Source organism: Ciona intestinalis, unplaced genomic scaffold (genome assembly GCF_000224145.3).
Source record: "Ciona intestinalis unplaced genomic scaffold, KH HT000150.2, whole genome shotgun sequence".
Taxonomy (NCBI): Eukaryota; Metazoa; Chordata; class Ascidiacea; order Phlebobranchia; family Cionidae; genus Ciona; species Ciona intestinalis.
The window spans coordinates 22,924-41,020 of NW_004190472.2; the positions used below are offsets into that span (position 1 = coordinate 22,924).

General features: G+C 34.5%; 1 protein-coding gene across 7 annotated transcripts in view; it reads right to left on the reverse strand.

Annotated features, from left to right (window-relative positions):
• Positions 1–283: 283 nt before the first annotated feature.
• Positions 284–18,097, reverse strand: part of LOC100184143 (CLIP-associating protein 1) — a 45,872-nt gene continuing 28,058 nt past the window's right edge. For 5 of the 7 annotated variants that reach the window (XM_026839103.1, XM_026839102.1, XM_026839101.1 and 2 more), the window contains 19 exons: positions 17,751–17,897; positions 12,859–12,947; positions 12,487–12,593; positions 12,072–12,209; positions 11,151–11,214; positions 10,668–10,679; positions 9,470–9,633; positions 9,000–9,078; positions 8,476–8,619; positions 7,718–7,858; positions 6,882–6,994; positions 5,466–5,592; positions 4,973–5,065; positions 4,630–4,747; positions 3,890–4,098; positions 3,421–3,549; positions 2,427–2,636; positions 1,822–1,941; positions 284–1,337 (listed from right to left, as the gene is read on the reverse strand). In XM_026839103.1, coding sequence (XP_026694904.1) covers positions 1,278–1,337; positions 1,822–1,941; positions 2,427–2,636; positions 3,421–3,549; positions 3,890–4,098; positions 4,630–4,747; positions 4,973–5,065; positions 5,466–5,592; positions 6,882–6,994; positions 7,718–7,858; positions 8,476–8,619; positions 9,000–9,078; positions 9,470–9,633; positions 10,668–10,679; positions 11,151–11,214; positions 12,072–12,209; positions 12,487–12,593; positions 12,859–12,947; positions 17,751–17,897 — 2,264 coding nt within the window. In that variant the 3' untranslated portion in view covers positions 284–1,277. The remainder of the gene's footprint in view (positions 1,338–1,821; positions 1,942–2,426; positions 2,637–3,420; positions 3,550–3,889; positions 4,099–4,629; positions 4,748–4,972; positions 5,066–5,465; positions 5,593–6,881; positions 6,995–7,717; positions 7,859–8,475; positions 8,620–8,999; positions 9,079–9,469; positions 9,634–10,667; positions 10,680–11,150; positions 11,215–12,071; positions 12,210–12,486; positions 12,594–12,858; positions 12,948–17,750; positions 17,898–18,097) is intronic. The other 2 variants (XM_026839099.1, XM_026839100.1) reach the window with 2 other exon arrangements.

Here is an 18,097-nt window from a genome sequence, read left to right on the forward strand (position 1 = left end):
TGCACGTAGTTTATATTTTCTTGTATACCACAGTTATTTTTGTCTACTCACTATGAAACTACAGCAAAGGGTAAACCTAAACTCAACTGATTTGTAAAACATAAATACGACTTTTGCAGAATGGCATGAAACCTGGTATTTAGACCACTGCTGGCCCGTTACCCCAACACTGTATATGCAAATTGTATGCCATATTAGTAAGGTCCTACGGCAAGGCATGCCATGGAACCTGAGATTTAGATCAGAGCTGGCATATTATACTTTGTCCCATCCACACATATAGTTTGTTGTATCAATGTTTCATGGTGTATTTTAAAACTTCAATGCTTTAAAATATAATCGCAAGAAAAGTAACACGATTGGCGAACAAACAGACACAATAAAGACAAAGTGTAACAAATTAACATTCGAATACCTGGAAATATCTACAATAAATTCAAGATACAACCGTTCTTATAGAGTAGCATTTGTGCGCGGTATATTTATCCAGTGTCACAATATTTTGCTAGAATTTTAGTCACAGTTTGCAGCAGCACCTATGGGGTTTGTTGGTGGAACCAGTGATGCCATGCAAGTTTTTGATTAAGGTAGTCGACACAGAATTAAATACCTGGAAACACAAATCACCCTAGATGCAAAACACAGACTTAAAACATAACAACATGCAAGGGCCAAACCACTTAGATTAATGTTTGAACATTTATCACCAAGCTAGTCAGTTGTCTTTTGGTAATAGAAACTTATAAAACATACAAACCGACAAAATGACATAAAGGCTAAGTGAGCTATGGGGTACATTGTGTGTGCTATGGTTTTATGTGTATGGCGAATTTTGGGTATAAAGAACATCCGTGTGGTGCAGGAAAAGCTATTAACGCTTTGCCATTTAAAATTGCAAAAAAGTTTTGGGAAAAAGCTTATTAAATTTTCCCATTTAAAATTGCAAAAAAAGCCTATAAGTTTTCCCATTAAAAATTGCAAAACAAATTTGTATACGCGCTTAAATATAGTCTGATAAATTTAAGGAGAAACGGCTTTGCTACAAAGGAATTGTCGCAGACAGATAAAGGTGACCAGAAGCACAGTGCAGCAGGGTGAATGTGGTAAGAAGGTCGCAGCACAAGTTAATTTATATATCAGGGTGAAGAAAATATTTTGCTAACAGAATTCTAATGTCTGACACGCATAGGGAAATATTTTTGTTTTTGAATTCTTGTGTCTTTCCTTCATACAGGATGTCTTTAAATACGGGTGTCTTGTCGAAATAAGCAGCAACTTTAAGCTTCTGTTGCAGCGTTCGACTGCGAACGTTTGATGTAAAGTTGGAGAAGTTTCATCTGGATGTATGGAGATAATAATGTTACACAGGGTTTAACAAAAACTGGTCAAAATTATGGATACAAAGTTATAAAAATAAATTAAAGATAAAAAAGTATGGATTAAGTTATGAAAATAGAAAAAATCCTGAAGCAGGTAAAAGAAAAATCTGTTGGTTGAAGAAATTCTACAAAAATACTACTATTTTGTCATTAGGTGCGCTAAATTAGGTGGTAATTTACTAATACAATAAACTAAACAGGTACAAACAGTAAGAACGTGTAAAAATTAAATAATAACAAAGTATTTCTCTTTAACAACATATACAGACAATAGCCTCAAGATTTCTTTTACACTTATTATACAATCAGGATTTTTTTAAAAAATAGCAACAATCGGTTAAAATTTGACTTAAACCACCAGTGATGTTTCACCAAAGTTGCTCAAAGGTGTTTAAGATCTCAACTTATAATACACTGTGTTTGAAAGCTACAATCATCTCACCTTTCCACCAGGCAAGGACTTTAGGTGTTGACAAAGTTCTTCATCACCAATTACTCGATGTAGGGCAACAAGACAAAATACAGCAGCTTTACGCACCCCACTCTCAGGATTATCATAACACTGTGGGGGAAATAGGGTTAATGGTTGATTGTATTGCGACTACCTAGGATAAATTAGTTACATTTATTTTTATTTATTTATATATGTAGTAGGGTGGGGAAAGACAAGACACGTTTAGCGTATAATATCCAAATATTATGATTGTGTTTTAAACAATTAACAATGGTCTGTGGGAGTTGTGAGGATAAGGTTTTATAATTCTTTGAATGTTCTTTGTTTACTACCAAATGAAACAAGTAAATAGAATGAAAAAGTGTCTTTGCGGTTAAGTGTCTTGCCCAAGGATACATAAGCCCACAACAGTAGCAGCGTCAAGCCTTGAACCCATTACCTCTGGGTTAGAAGCAGGCACTGAACCACTGTGCTACAGCATCCAACAAAACTAAAAAAGCTAAAAAAACAAGGACAAGAGCCACCGTATTCTGTATAGAAGGTTGATTGAGATAGCTGCTTAATAAAGCCAATAACAAGAAGCTACAACCAACCTTAATCAGACCAGGCACCAGATCAGCGACAAGTGGTTTATCCAGTTCATCCTCTGAACATCTGTTGATGGCGTTCGTCAATATCTTCAAACATGCTTGCGTTGATTCGTTATTGTTTGACCTTGTTAATGGGCTGAGAACTTTAACACATAGTATAGGGGGTACAGCACAACATAACGCGTTCGCTGCTTCTTCTGCAGCACGAACCACCTGTAATGAATAATAGGTTGTTGAAGTATACTGTATAGTGTTGTTTATAGAAGGGTGGGGAAGGTGGGACACCAGCACATAATATCCTGATCGTGTTTTAAATAATAATAGCTGTCTATCGGAGTCGTGTGGATATGGTTTTACAAAATATCGTGTTGGTATGATATACAAAACTTTTATGTTATTGGTACACAGTGAATAAGTTCTTATCTTCACTTTATTTAGATAGGGTCCTTCTGCAAGCCAAGCCAGAGTTGTGATTTTTACAAAAATACTGAATGCTCTGGAATTTATAATTGTAAATGTAACTTGTTTATCCTTGTGTGGCGGGGCAACGATAGTCAGTATAACATGAGTGTTCTGTTTCATACACCTTGTGCACGCTTATGAGTTACCATGTATGTAACTTTGTATGTGACTGTTTTTTTCTGTGTGACTAAACCACTAGTGACACATACACCTTGGTGGCAGCGACAAGCCTTGAACCCATAACCACGAGGTTACAGCGATATCATACACCTACCGTCTTACTTGTAATCACCAAAAATAAACCTGAATATAATTGCTAAACTAGAGTTTCTAAACTATTAGTGCAAGAACTGCTTCACAAGAGGTAATCCTGCATGCCACCTTTAAAAGTGGTGCGAATATTTACCAGGAGTAAGGTTACTTGTATAAAATTAAATTACAAGAATAGGAGAAAACTAATCTTGCTAAGCCACCTTTTTAAGTACATTGTTTGGTATTGGTACCCCAACATCAAACCACGTTTGCAATAACTGACCTGTTTAGTTCCGTCTTTATGCGATTCAATAATATGGATCACGGTTATCTCGGTAAAGTTCTTGAATCTATGGGCAAGGTGTCGCAACATTTCGCGAAGAACATTCAATGCGGCTACTCTTGTATCAGTCTGTAAAGAAAGTTTTTTATTATTTTTTTGTTTTTAAAGTTCATTTTATATTTTATTCTGTATGGGTGAGGGTTTACAGTTAGACAAGGTTTTACCCCAATATCCTGTTTAATGTTTAGTATCACTCTATGTTTTTACTGTTTTAATAAATTACTAAAAACTTCAACTTTTTGGTGAAACAAAAACCAAAATGAAGAAATTTAAAAATATAAAAAGAACTGTAATTAGTATAGACATTTTTAATTTAAAAAAATGGTTTTTAATTTCACATATTTTTGTTAAACCATGCGTCTGCGTTAGCAAAATTATTTAGAAAAACTGAAATCCATTTTCCGCTTACATCTGTTCTCAATATCTCCAACACACCAGACAAGACATTGTTGAAGTGAAGATCCCATTGTATTTGTTGCTGTGATGCTAAGAGTCCCACCACTGCGTCACTACTGCGTAATGTACGAGAGAGTTCTTCAAGCGCATGACGCTTGTCACCGCCTTCACGAAGCAATTGCGCAACGTCGGAAATGTTGTCTGACATTTCGGTCGGGATTTCTGAGGAAATGTTTAGTTTTTTTTATGTTTTGCAAGAAAGTGTTTCTAATCCAATTTTTAGTGGGGTCTTTTCTTAATTTCTGAAACATTAAAAAGGGCCATTTTAGGATTAGTTCATGCAAAAAACTGTCTTTTTTAACTATTATAACTATAATATTATAACAGAAACAAGGAAAACAGTTTTAACCAATTTAAACTAGTACAAACAAGAATTTACAAATCTACCTCCTAAGAAGGAATCCCTTTTAAAATTTAGGTTTACAAAAGATCTGACTCAAAGAAGAAAATTAAAAAAATGAATCAAAACCAACACAATTGTTAAACAAGATAAAATAATCACTTTGAGAGTTCCACAAATATATAAAAAACTACCTTTATTGAAAAATATTTAAAAAGTTTAAAAATTATTCAAAAACCAACACAAAAAAATGCCAACTGCACCAATCTTCATTAAAACAATCATTAATTACTAAAAAAATATTCAAAAAGTTCAAAACTTAATCAAAACCAGCATCACAAGCCCCAACCAACCTTCGTTAAAACTATCATCATCATCAAATATTGATTCCTTCACATCTCCTCTATTGAACGGGGATAATTGGTCCGAATATACGTGGGGGTTGTATTTGCTTTGCCGACCCGGTGGTAACTGGAATAAAACCGGTTTTAACTGGATTGAACTGGATTTAAATAATTTTTTTATATATTAATTTTAAGTTGAACCAAAGAAAACTTGTAAGACGCAAAAACATACATTTATTATGCAAATATCATAGTGATGTTGAAAAAAAAGATACAACAGTACTAAGAACACTAACCAGCAATATGTAAAACCAGTTTAAACCAGTTTAAACTAGTACAAACAAGAATTTACCTTTGGTGAGTTCTGTAGTTGTTGCAGGGGTGGAGGGAAATTAGGACGACTGAAATTTGGGGAAGCCCCTAAACCAGGACTTTGTCCAGAGTTCTGTGGGAACATAGAAACTTATATAATAAAACAACCAATTCTTTGAATAAATTAAAATAAAAAAATAGAAAAAAAATATACACATTTGGCTTAAATCCCAGGTCCCCAAGGACCTCACCCATACAGAATAGAATAGAAAACAATATATACATTGTGCTACTAATTCCCAAGAAAATAAAAATTAAGTTTAATTAATACAATGCAAAATAGATTTCAATAACTTTCATCATCGGTCTCGTATGCAGTAAAAAATATAAAATCAAATCCACCATAATTATCTATTAATGGTAAAATGTAGCATATTGCAGTCACTAACAGCTAAATCCACCATAATTACCCTGATAAAATACCATACAACTTAATCAAGTCACTTAAACAAGTAAAAATCCACTATAATTACCTTGATAGCATCATTAACATCTGCACTACTGTCCATTCTCAACTTCTGTATACCAGCCGTAATATCACGGAAGTTTTCAGCAATTTCCTCCTGGTTCATATTCTCTGTATCGATGTGGACGCTGGATCTGTGGTTATGTTAGCTTGTTATAATTGAAGTTTACAACAACATATGTATGTGAGGGGTTCTAATGTTCCATGCTCACTCTAACTGAACATACACCACATACTGAGTTATAAATCTTAACTCCTATTACAAAGTTGTAACAGTATTTAGTATTATCAGACACAATGTACTTATACACCTCATGCTCACTGTCGAGTTATAATATGGGTTTCTTCTTATACACCAGACACACATGGTGTATTCATACACCTCATGCTCACTGTCGAGTTATAACATGAGTGTCTTCTTATACAACAGACACACATGGTGTATTTATACACCTCATGCTTACTGTCAAGTTATAACATGGGCGTCTTCTTATACACCAGACACACATGGTGTATTCATACACCTCATGCTCACTATCGAGTTATAACATGAGTGTCTTCTTATACACCAGACACACATGGTGTATTTATACACCTCATGCTCACTGTCAAGTTATAACATGGGCGTCTTCTTATACACCAGACACACATGGTGTATTCATACACCTCATGCTCACTGTCGAGCTATAACATGAGTGTCTTCTTATACACCAGACACACATGGTGTATTCATTCACCTCATGCTCACTGTCGAGTTATAACATGAGTGTCATCTTATACACCAGACACACATGGTGTATTTATACACCTCATGCTCACTGTCGAGTTATAACATGGGTGTCTTATTATACACCTGACACACATGGTGTATTCATACACCTCATGCTCACTGTCAAGTTATAACATGGGTGTCTTTATATACGCCAGACACACATGGTGTATTCATACACCTCATGCTCACTATCGAGTTATAACATGGGTGTCTTTATATACGCCAGACACACATGGTGTATTCATACACCTCATGCTCACTGTCTAGTTATAACATGGGTGTCTTATTATACACCAGACACACATGGTGTATTCATACACCTCATGCTCACTGTCGAGTTATAACATGGGTGTCTTATTATACACCAGACACACATAGTGTATTCATACACCTCATGCTCACTGTCGAGTTATAACATGGGTGTCTTATTATACACCAGACACAATGTACTTATATATAGTAGAATTTAGAATTGCCATACACAACGTATACACCTCATGCTCACTGTCAAGGTATAACATTGTTAACATATGTTTAAAAATGTACTTTTTATAAACAAAAATTGAAGTCAATCAATTTTTTTTAGTTTATAAGAAGATTTTCAAAATATCTTCTATAATATCATCCAAAGTATGTATAAAACCTAGTTACCTCGGTGACATAAGGTCAATGGTCCCCACGCTCCCACGAGGTGACACCACAGTCCTTCCAGGTGACATGGCAGCACGACCCATAACTTGACCGGATAAATCAGAAGATACGGACTGTGGGGATTATTGAAGAAATTATATCATTGACTGTTTATTGAGTGTTATAGTTATGCATAGGCGCCAAACCTGGGGTGGCAGGGTAGGCAGGCCACCCCTGAAAAGCAGTATGACAATATAGTTACCAAAGGTTTTCCAGTATAGTTTTTCAAAGACAAAATATTTTTTTTTAGATTTTTTCAAAGTTTATTTGAAACAGAAAATTATTTTGTGGCTATCAGAGACATAGGAAACACTTTAATATAAAAAAGTGGAATTTATTTTGGAGTAACGTTCACTGTGATAGTTAAATACTAAGTGCAATATATTATATAGTAGGGTGGGGAAAGACGAGGAAATAGAATTTCTATTTTAGCCCAACCTACTATACCAAAATGTCCCATTTTACCCCACCTACTACATCAAATTGTCCCATCTTACCCCACCCTGCTATATCAAATTGTCCCATCTTACCTCACTCTACTATATCAAATTGTCCCAGCTTACCCCACCCTACTATATCAAATTGTCCCATCTTACCTCACTCTACTACATCAAATTGTCCCATCTTACCCCACCCTATTATATCAAATTGTCCCATCTTACCCCACCCTACTATATCAAATTGTCCCATCTTACCCCGACCCACTATATCAACTTGTCCCATCTTACCCCACCCTGCTATATCAAGGTATTCCATCTTACCCTGACCCACTATATGACAAACAACACTAAACTCACATTGACATCTCCGTTAGTCTTCATATATCCATGCAAAACCTTCATTGCACCGTCTTGGAAAGTTTTCGGGAGAACTCGTATCATCATGGTGAAAACGGGAGCGTTCAGCTCGAAGATGGAAATCACTAATGCTTCTGCTATCTGTGGGGTGAAGAAGGTGAATGAGATGATTTAAACTTTGTCTTAAAAAATAGCCCGTTTTAAACGTAGGTCTAGAGTTTAAAGAGATGGTTTAAACTTTAAAAATTTAAATGATGATTTAAACCGGTGATTCTTAAACTTGTTTGTATGCTTTACCCTTCTAACAAAGATGGTAATCAGATTTACCCCAATATGTAATATGGGGCTCATTTATTAAAAAGCGAAAACAACTAATTACATCAGTTAAACTGATGTGGAATTCAATTGGTACTTCATAAACAACTCGTTCGTTCATAGGAACGGGTTTATTTTCAATACATGAATAAGATGGTCTAAACTTTGTCTTTAGGAAAAGCATTTATTTGTGAATGTTTTAAACGCTCATCTTTAAGTCCCTTTATAAGTGAATTAATTTAGCCAAAAACTAACTAAACAGCTCCATTTTTTTAAATACAAGAGTTGTTATACAGTTTAAGCCAGAGACATAAAGCTATATATTTCAGGTTTGTGAAATCATCCGCTTTATTTTCGATAAAAAATAAAAGTGATTACAATCATATGGATCTCTTGGAAAAAATCCCCCCAAAAATGGCTAGAAATTTCATGAATATTATCACCTTTCTGACATCCTGGCTCTTTGGTTCAGTGGTCCAAGTTATAATACGTGATATCGCCAATCTATTGTCACTTGTGTTTGATATTTCGATTCCTTTCAACATACCAGTAACATCAAGCATGTGGTGAAGTAATGCTATCTTGATCTAAGGATAAAGGGGTTTTAATGTAATAGTGGTAGTGGTACACTTCATGCCTATTGTCGAGTTAAATCAGAAGTGTCTTCGTATACACTAGACACACATGGTGTATTCATACACCTCATGCTCCTGTCGAGTTATAACATGGGCGTCTTCTTATACATAAGACATACATGGTGCATTCATACACATCATACTCACTGTTGAGTTATAACATGGGTGTCTTCTTATACACCAGACACACATGGTGTATTCCTACACCTCATGCTCGCTGTCGAGTTAAAAAACAAGTGTCTTCCTATACACCTCATGCTTACTGTGAAATTATAATTCCGTTTATTCAATACTAACAGCCACACACTTTATCATTGCCATCCAATCCTCACCTTTAAGTTGGGCCTTTGTGTTTGATCCACAATAAAACGTGACAATATATTAAACTGCATGAGAGGGGGAAAAGATTCTCTGCATAAAAGGTTATGTGGTTAAGTATATTAGGTAGCTGTAACTTCATAGGTTTCGTATTTATCCTTGGCCCAGACAGTCAGCAACAATTGCTCCAACTTAGTGGTTAGTAATCTAAATTGTCAACCATACAAAAAAACGGTCGACCACCCAAAAAGTTACATACGTGTTAACTCCTAAGCAGGAACGAGGTGTATGAAACAGAACAACCGTGTTATAACTACTGTTGTTTCCCTGCCATGCGAGGATAAATAAGTTACATACGTGTTAACTTGTAAGCGGGCACGAAGTGTATGAAACAGAACACCCGTGTAATAACGACTGTCAAGAATAAATCAAGTCACATTCCTTCATTTATACTTAGCAGTACCTACAATCAGTAGCAGCTCACCTTGTGACTTGTAATGCTTTTAAAACTTTAGTTTGAACCGAACCAAGCAAGTCCGACCCCATTTTCTTGAGCAGTTGGGTGAGTAGGAAGTATAACCAGTCGTGCAACATCTCTTTGTAACCTTGGATAAAGTCAGGCAGCATTTCAAGGAACATGCTGAACACCTGTAAGGAGAATGAAGGTGTAATGTTAGGATGAAGGTGTAATGTTTTTAAATTTATCGCAGCCTTCTGGCTTCTGTCTCGGACACCAGGGGTGCCTGAAATAACATGACACAGTCATTTAAAACACGGTATCATTTAGTATGTTTTACAACTATGAGTAATGTTAGGGCCAGGAGTGCCTGAAATAACATGACACTGTTATTTAAAACAGGGTATCATTTAGTATGTTTTACAACTATGAGTAATGTTATGGGAATTAGGCGTAATGCGGGTTCTGGGAAAATGTTTTTTTCTTTCAACATTTTAGGTATTCTGTTACATCTGCTACCAGGCATGGCATAAATATTATTTTAGCGGCCTATTATGAAAATATATACCATATGAGCTAATAAAATATTATTATTTGAGCTATTTACTGTGTTCTCTCACCATAACAGTGTGGGTAAAATCGCAAATGCATTGATTTATACGATTGATATCAAGAATAAAAATTAAAGGGTTGAAATGTTCAAATAACAACTTGTAATATACATTGATTGTAATATTGGTATGAAGACAAAAATTAAAAAGATTGAAATGTTTATGGTGATAACTCCTAACTATGCATTCATCGATTCATGCAACACATACATAGATATATGAGAGAAAGATTTAATGTTGAATGTATGGAGGGGGGTTGGAATAGAAGCCCAAAGGTTGCAAATTTGCAATCGTTGTGTTTTGGAACTGTATTTATAACCTAAAATACCAAATTTTTAATAATAGTAAACCAGTATTTTAAGATTGTAGACATTTTGATTGACTAAAAATTTCCCAACCTAAAATACCAAATCTTTAATAAACCAGTATTATAAAATTGTAAAAAATTTAACAGACTAAAAATTCCCTGCTTTCAATATTTTCTTATATAAAGACTGGCGCTCAATTGATAGGTTTATAAAATGACATGGAATAAAATATGAAAGGAAAAGGACTTGGATGGTCACACAACACGCAATAAACATCAAAACTATGATGATGGAAACATTAATTACCCGTTTTGTCCCCTTTAGATCAGTTGCAGTAAAAGGAATAAGTTAGTTAGAAAATATAAATAACTATATATATAATTTCTGTGTTTGATTGAAACTACATAGTTTCAGTAGACAAATACATTCAGTTTTATAAAAATTAGTTAAGAAAAAAAACATAACTATAACTATATATATATATATACATACATAATATCTATTTAATTGGAATAACCAAAATTTTTGACAAATACATTTTTTAAACACTATTAGTGCATTATAAGGTATATATAAGTTTTTTTGTTTTACATCGTGTTGAATTACTATTTGAAAAAGTTTCTACATTGCTACACTTAAACACACAGCCACACTCAAAACGTGGGTGTATTTGTAGTTTAATTGAAAATATTTGTCGTTTAATTTCAAAAGCAAAACACTTTCAGCGATTGAGATTAAAGGCAAAACCGAAACAGAGAAAACAACAAACACAACTTATCTATCACTCACCTTTCCATGAGGATCAGCAAACATCCGATTAAATATTTCAATTATTTTCTTGATTTGTAAGCGACTGTGAATAAGGATTTAATATAAAATGTGTATTTTATATTCGCAAATACCAAAACAAAGGTCTTAAATTTTAGACACACCCACGTAAAGAACACAAAATGTAGGCCAACCCCATAGAAAAAATTAAAATTATATTGAAAAACAATTTACTTAAAATCACTACTGTTTTCTTAGACCATATATGTGGGCTCTGACTTATTCTACATTAATATATGAGGTTTTGCAGCTTTGTTTGACATAAGGATGTAGGCAAGAGTTGGTATGTTACCCCAAAATAATCGAAATAAAGGTGGCTGTACACAGTATCTGGCATGCGAATTCGCTTGCGAAGTCGTATGCAAACCCATTTCCGAGTTCCACATGCGGCAGCGAAATCCGGACAAAACAGACGAATTCCGGATACTGTGTACAGCCACCTTAAATGAAACTTTGCCATAACATATTAACAAAAATACAGTTACTTTAAAACAATCCTAATCAATATACATCAGTTTTTTTCCAATAATCGTAATAATTTAAGAAATATAACGCCGAATGATCATAAAAACAATAATAATAACAATATTATACAATAATAATATCAAGTACAAATTTTTCTCAGAATGATCCTTATAAATATCAATATTCCTCAAGACAATTATAATATATATAACATTACTGTAAACTATTTATAAAAATAACTTTTCCGCAAAAAAAATCATAATAGATATAGCATCATTGTAAAATATTCATAAAAATCATAGCATTAACCCGGGAGATTCATATTAAATAAAACAGTGGCACAAATTAATTATAATACATACATTTGCCAATAAACATTCATACTAAAATACCTTTACCCAAAAACCAAGAACTTACTTGAACACCCTGTGTCTTGTAATAAGCGTATGAAGACTAAACAAGCCCTCCTTTCTCTCCGTCCATAAACCACTTTGACACAATTGTAATATCTCGGTGATATCTTCAGTGTGGTTGGTGTGACGTTTTAAACCATTTCTATAGAAATAAAACTTAGATTGAAGTGAAAATAAGAAAATATGAAAATATGAAAGGCTGTCTCATTTCCCCCACCCGACTATATCTTAAAGGTTTATTTGATGAAAAGGTGTCCCGTCTTCCCCCATCATACTATATATTACAACTTTAGTTGGGAGTCACGAGGATTTAATATAATTCTTTAAATGTTATTTGTTTACTACCAATTAGGATGTGAAAACAAAATGAATAGGTGTCTAATCTTTCCCCACCCTATTATATGAATAGCTTAAGTTACCTTGAATACGAAGACGAACGATCGGAACAAACGCTCGAAGTATCGGAGAAGTCGTCGTCGTTATCCGACAGACCGTAACCGTCGGTTTTACGGCCTGTCTTGCGTGACTGGGCGTAGAAATAGCATATTAATAAAATAAAAAAAATGAATACTTCAAAATAAAAAGATTGTAAAAAGACATCATAGAAATTTTAAAAATAAAATTTGAAAAGACATCATATAATTTTTGAAAATAAAATTTGAAAAGTCATCATATAACTTTTAATTATAACATGGATAATATGTTTACAATGGAAGTAATAAGCCTGGCAGTAACAGCCAAAATCCAACCCCTATAAAGCCTATATAAACCCTATATAAACATAAGCCCACCAAAGCATCGTTCAACGCGATCTCTCCCTCTCGTCCTTTGGGTAACACTCTCATCATGGGAGATTGTGCAACTGCAGATGGGGTACGACCTGTTTCATATAGATATCTCATTATAGATATCATATAGATATCTCATTATAGATATCTCATTATTAAGCAACTTAGAATGATATTTTTATTGTATTTTTGTTAAATGAGTTTTTTAAAAGGAAAAACTATGAAAAAGGATAAGTTTTAAAAATGCAAAATTTTAAATAAAAATATGGGAAATTATTTTTGCGATTGTTTGTTAGAAATGTCAGAGTCAAACATGATTAAAACTAAATAGATTAGTTGAGCTATGAACTACAAGCATGCTACATTATAAACCACCATGCATGCATATTTAAAGCTATTTACTACAGAAACATTTAAAGCCAGTTATAAATCAGGAAACACATAAAAAATTAACATTTCACCATAATTATTAACTTTAAATAAACTTATAAAATAATATTAGTTTTTACACCACAGAACTAACAACATGCTTAATAAACTTTATCATGCTTTGCATTGCTAAGCCAACATAAGTAAGTATTGGATTCTTTTGTACAAGTATGTGTTACTATGTCAAGCTTTACAAAATAGTTTGGAATACGTATACATTGTCCATCCATTTGCGCAACCAGGGGAGTTTCAAGGGTAGCAACAACCCCCAATGAAAAATATTTAGGGGGAAATTTAAACCCGCATTATTTTAGTTTATAGAATGAAACCCTTTCCTGGGTATGCCACTTTATCGACTAGCTGCGCCAGTCTACAGCTTATATAAAAAACTTTCACAATGGAACAAACACCTAACATGGTGTTTGTCCACTTTTTCTACCCTTCAAATTTTAAGATGGACATTCTTGGTACACATAACATTATGGCCGACAAACTATAAGAACATGTTTTGTGCAACAAACAAACAACATGATGTGATGATATTTCCTCTTGGCCACTGCCAAACAACAATATATTTCAATCAATACAAGTAACAACAACCAACACAAAAGGTATTCTGTTACTTCTGCTACCAGAGTACCAGACATAATGTAAATAATCTTTTAACAGCCCATCTGGTGTGGTTAGGCGGAGGCCTTGTCATGTTTATTACCAAATGAGACAAGAAAAAACGAAGAACATTCAAAGGATTATAAAACCGTATCCTCACGACTGCCATAGACCTTTGTTAATTGTTTAAAACTTGATCAGGATATTTGGATATTATTTGCTAAAGGTGTCCCATCTTCCCCCGCCCTACTGAATACCAGTTGAGCCTTTAAAAGATTATTTACAGAGGGAGGTGGTGAAACTACCTGGACTTGAATCACGACTGCTGACTTGTGAAGATGAGACACGACTTCTGTGTCGAGATACCGGTTCACTGCGGGGAATTCGGGACGGGAAAGCTAAAAAGTTGTTGCTGTGAGAATCAACAACAAGAACAACGACATTGTACAGAATTGATAAGATTGATGAATGGTTGATGAAATGCTTGCAAAAGTTGGACAGCCACAACAACAATAAGAACAACATGCATGTGTTTTGGCAGATAAGCAAGTCAGTATTTATCTCCTGCTTCTCTATTTCCTAGAGCATGCAAGAATTTTGCTGACCAAAGTTTGGACGTCTGATTCAGGTCATCTGTAACAGATTAAAAAAAAATTTCGCCTTTCACCTGATAAAGACGATATGAAAACGACGTCAAATTGCCGATCATCAAATTTCTTGCATAGAGCCAAAACACAAGTATAATATGGCTGACAATAACAGTGCATAACAAGAAAACAACATGTAGGTGACTTGTTTTGAACAGAGAACAGTGGCGAAGCCGGACAAAAAGAAGTTTTTAATTTACCCCCATTTTTAAGAGGGGATAGTGACTTTAAAACGCTCTGAATGTGCCACTGCCAGACAATGCTGGTTTTGAATTATTGAAACATCCAACTTACACTGAAGATCAACAACAGAATGATGACAACAACAAGAGACAAGATAGAAACTTGAATTAACCAGTTGACAAACCAAATGCCATCACAACAACAAGAATAACAACAACAGAAACAAAAAAATTATGTAAGCTGGAGCTCGCCCCATTTGGTAGTGAACAAAGAACATTCAAAGAATCATAAAATAGCACCCATAGAGCAATGTTAATTGATGATCAGGATATTGGATATTATGTACTAAAGCTGCCCCCGCCCTACTACATATTTCCCTAGTCTAATGAACCAAAGCTTATGTCTTCTTAAGCATTCTACAATTATTAGAATTCCCATGCTACCAATTACCAGCAAACAAAATGACTATAGTGTCCCTTGGTTTTAAATTGAAATCGGGTTTAACAATTTGTTTTAAAATAATCAGCAATTATTGTTATTAGCTTGCACCACTTTTAGCTATATAACCATAAACCATATGCTGCCTATAAGCAGCGAACAAAATAATATGTTTTCCTAGCCTAATGCGTTCTACAATTGTTAGGATGAATTCTACATCTATGCTTGAATTCTACTGAGCCCTGTCTTACGTCTAGTGCCCGTGTTGCCTTGTAACCTTAACACGATTTCTCGCATGAAGGAATCGCTTCGTGGCGAGTCACCCTCGCAAGATAATCGCCGTGAACACCCTGGGTACGTTGGGGTGGAATGGTGTCGGGTTTTAGGGTAATCTAGGGGGCGTGGGTTGCTGGGGAGAGTCATACGTCTGCCCATATAAGGCGTGGCTTTGGGCGTGTCACCCATATCTTAAATAGAAGTATTTGAATTTTTCAAGAGATTAAAGTTTCACCAAATACAGCATTCTAATATTATCAATCTTTATTAACAGAATTATTCAGATTTTTTGAACAGATTCTGCAGAATTATAGCATTCTATTATTTCAAAGATGAAATTAATTCAATTTTTGATCAAATTATCTTGAAGTTAGGCTTAAGCATTGGGGTAGGGATATTAAGGCACATTTTGATAGAGACATACACACCTGATATGTCTGATATATATATTCAATGATAGAATTATTTGCATTTTTCGATAAAATTTCCCCATTTATAGCAGCAAAGCGTAATGTAGGAAAAGAAGACCATTTTGGTAAGATATAAGAAGTCTATTATATTTAATAATGGAAATATTTAAACTGTTACCAAATTAAAGAAGCATGATAGAGAAAGAGAGTTTGATATAAAGAAATACAGGCATCACATTTTTTTTTTTATATTTAGTAATAGATTTACTTAATATTTTCGATCAAATGTCCCCAAATTAAAGCAAACACGATGATGAAAAGTTGATATAAATACAAACAGCCAATGAGAAGCAGCAGCTCATGCTAAGCATGCAAACCTTGCGCCCGTTCTTACCTCGATATCTGAGGGGACTGGTGCTTCGTGAGCCCCCCCTGCTACCCGTGGGTGACCCCACCTTGACCCTACCCGTGACCCAACCCGCGAACCCACTCGTGACCCCGCTCTAGAGTTGCTGCGGGAAGAAACGGGGATCCGAGACTTCCTGGTCGGGGTGGGGGAGGAAGGGGGGGTACGGGTTTGTGCGAGACCCTCAGAGAATACCGAATCATAGTCTAGGAGGGCGGGGGGTTAACAATGGGTTCAGGACAATATAACATCAGTCATTTATTATAATGGGTATTTTGCAACAGATATTTTAGGGAATCTTTACGCTTTTTAGACAAGCAAGTTTTCAGAACAAACATAGCTAAATATATTTACTAACTTGGTTCAAATTTGAATTGAACATCAGATTTTTTTCTCAATAAGTATTTTTTTGAATGAAACAAAAACTAGAGTAACTTAAGATACACTAAAAAGGTGTAAGTTTGATTAAATGAAGTGACTACAGCTAAGAATCAACATAAGATCCCATACATTAGGTATTTGGGTGTTATATATAATAGGGTGGGGGAAGATGGGACACCTTTTTATAGACCGTTGTTAATTGTTTAAAACACGATCAGGATACTTGGACATTATGTGCTAAAGGTGTCCCATTTTTCCTGCCCTAGTATACATTCATTGAATAAACTACAATATAAAATCAAAAAAACTACGATTTTCGTTGTTAAGTCTTCAGTATGCCCACACTACTTATATTTGAATTAAATACACGCATGCAAAGCATATATAGCCACACGTGTAGATGAGTAAGCTACAACAACACAACAAACATCACAAAAGCTGAATCAGGATTAATGATATATCAATACATTATAGACTAAAGCAGAGTATTGATATATTTGACTAAAATATAATCAACTATAAACCATTAAAACAATAAATTTTTGTTTAATTTAACTATTAAACCAAGCCCAGGCGTTTGAAATTGACATTTTTTATGTTTGTCTTAACTAAGCATATTTACATATACCTTCTCTGTTAATATTTAATCACTTAACCAAAGCCTTTTTAAATTTTTGTGACGTTGCCAAAATGTTCTAAATTTCACCCCAATCATGTTTCATTTACCTTTCTGTTAATATATATATGAAAACTGGGGAGACCTTGCCAAAAAATCTGTGGTGAAATTGGCAAAGTTCTATATTTTATCCTTTCTTTATTCTATTTACATGAATCTATTGTTAACATTTCATTCACTTAACCCAAGCCTGTTAAACTTTTATCAAATTTGTGATGCATTCCCCAAAATCTTCTAAAGGTGGCTGTACACAGTATCCGGCATGCGATTTCCTTGCGAAGTCGTATGCAAACCCATTACCAAGTTCCACATGTGGCAGCGAAATCCGGACAAAACAGACAAAACGGACGAATTCCGGATACTGTGTACAGCCACCTTAAATTTTACCGTACTCATATTTTATTCACTTCTTTAATACAGTATATACCAGAATAACTTACCTCCATGTGAAGCGCTTCTACCATTAGGACTATGGTCGCGACTCGTGTACGATGGTCTCGGCTTACTCACTCTTGCTGGGCCTGAAGGTGTTCGTGCACCAAACGTGCGCGGTTGTTGTGCACCAGGGGAGCGGGCTCGATTCGCTACTGCAGAAAGAGGGTGTTAAAGTTTTTATGTCAGAAAAATTCAGGAGGAGTGTTTGAAAATTCTATAAAATTTTATATAAAAGTTCAGAATATATTAGGACCAAATAAACAGGAATATGTAAATTTTATTTATTTAATAAAAAAACTTTTAATAAGTTAAGGTCAAACAATTCTTATAACTTTGTGACTTCTGTTGTGAG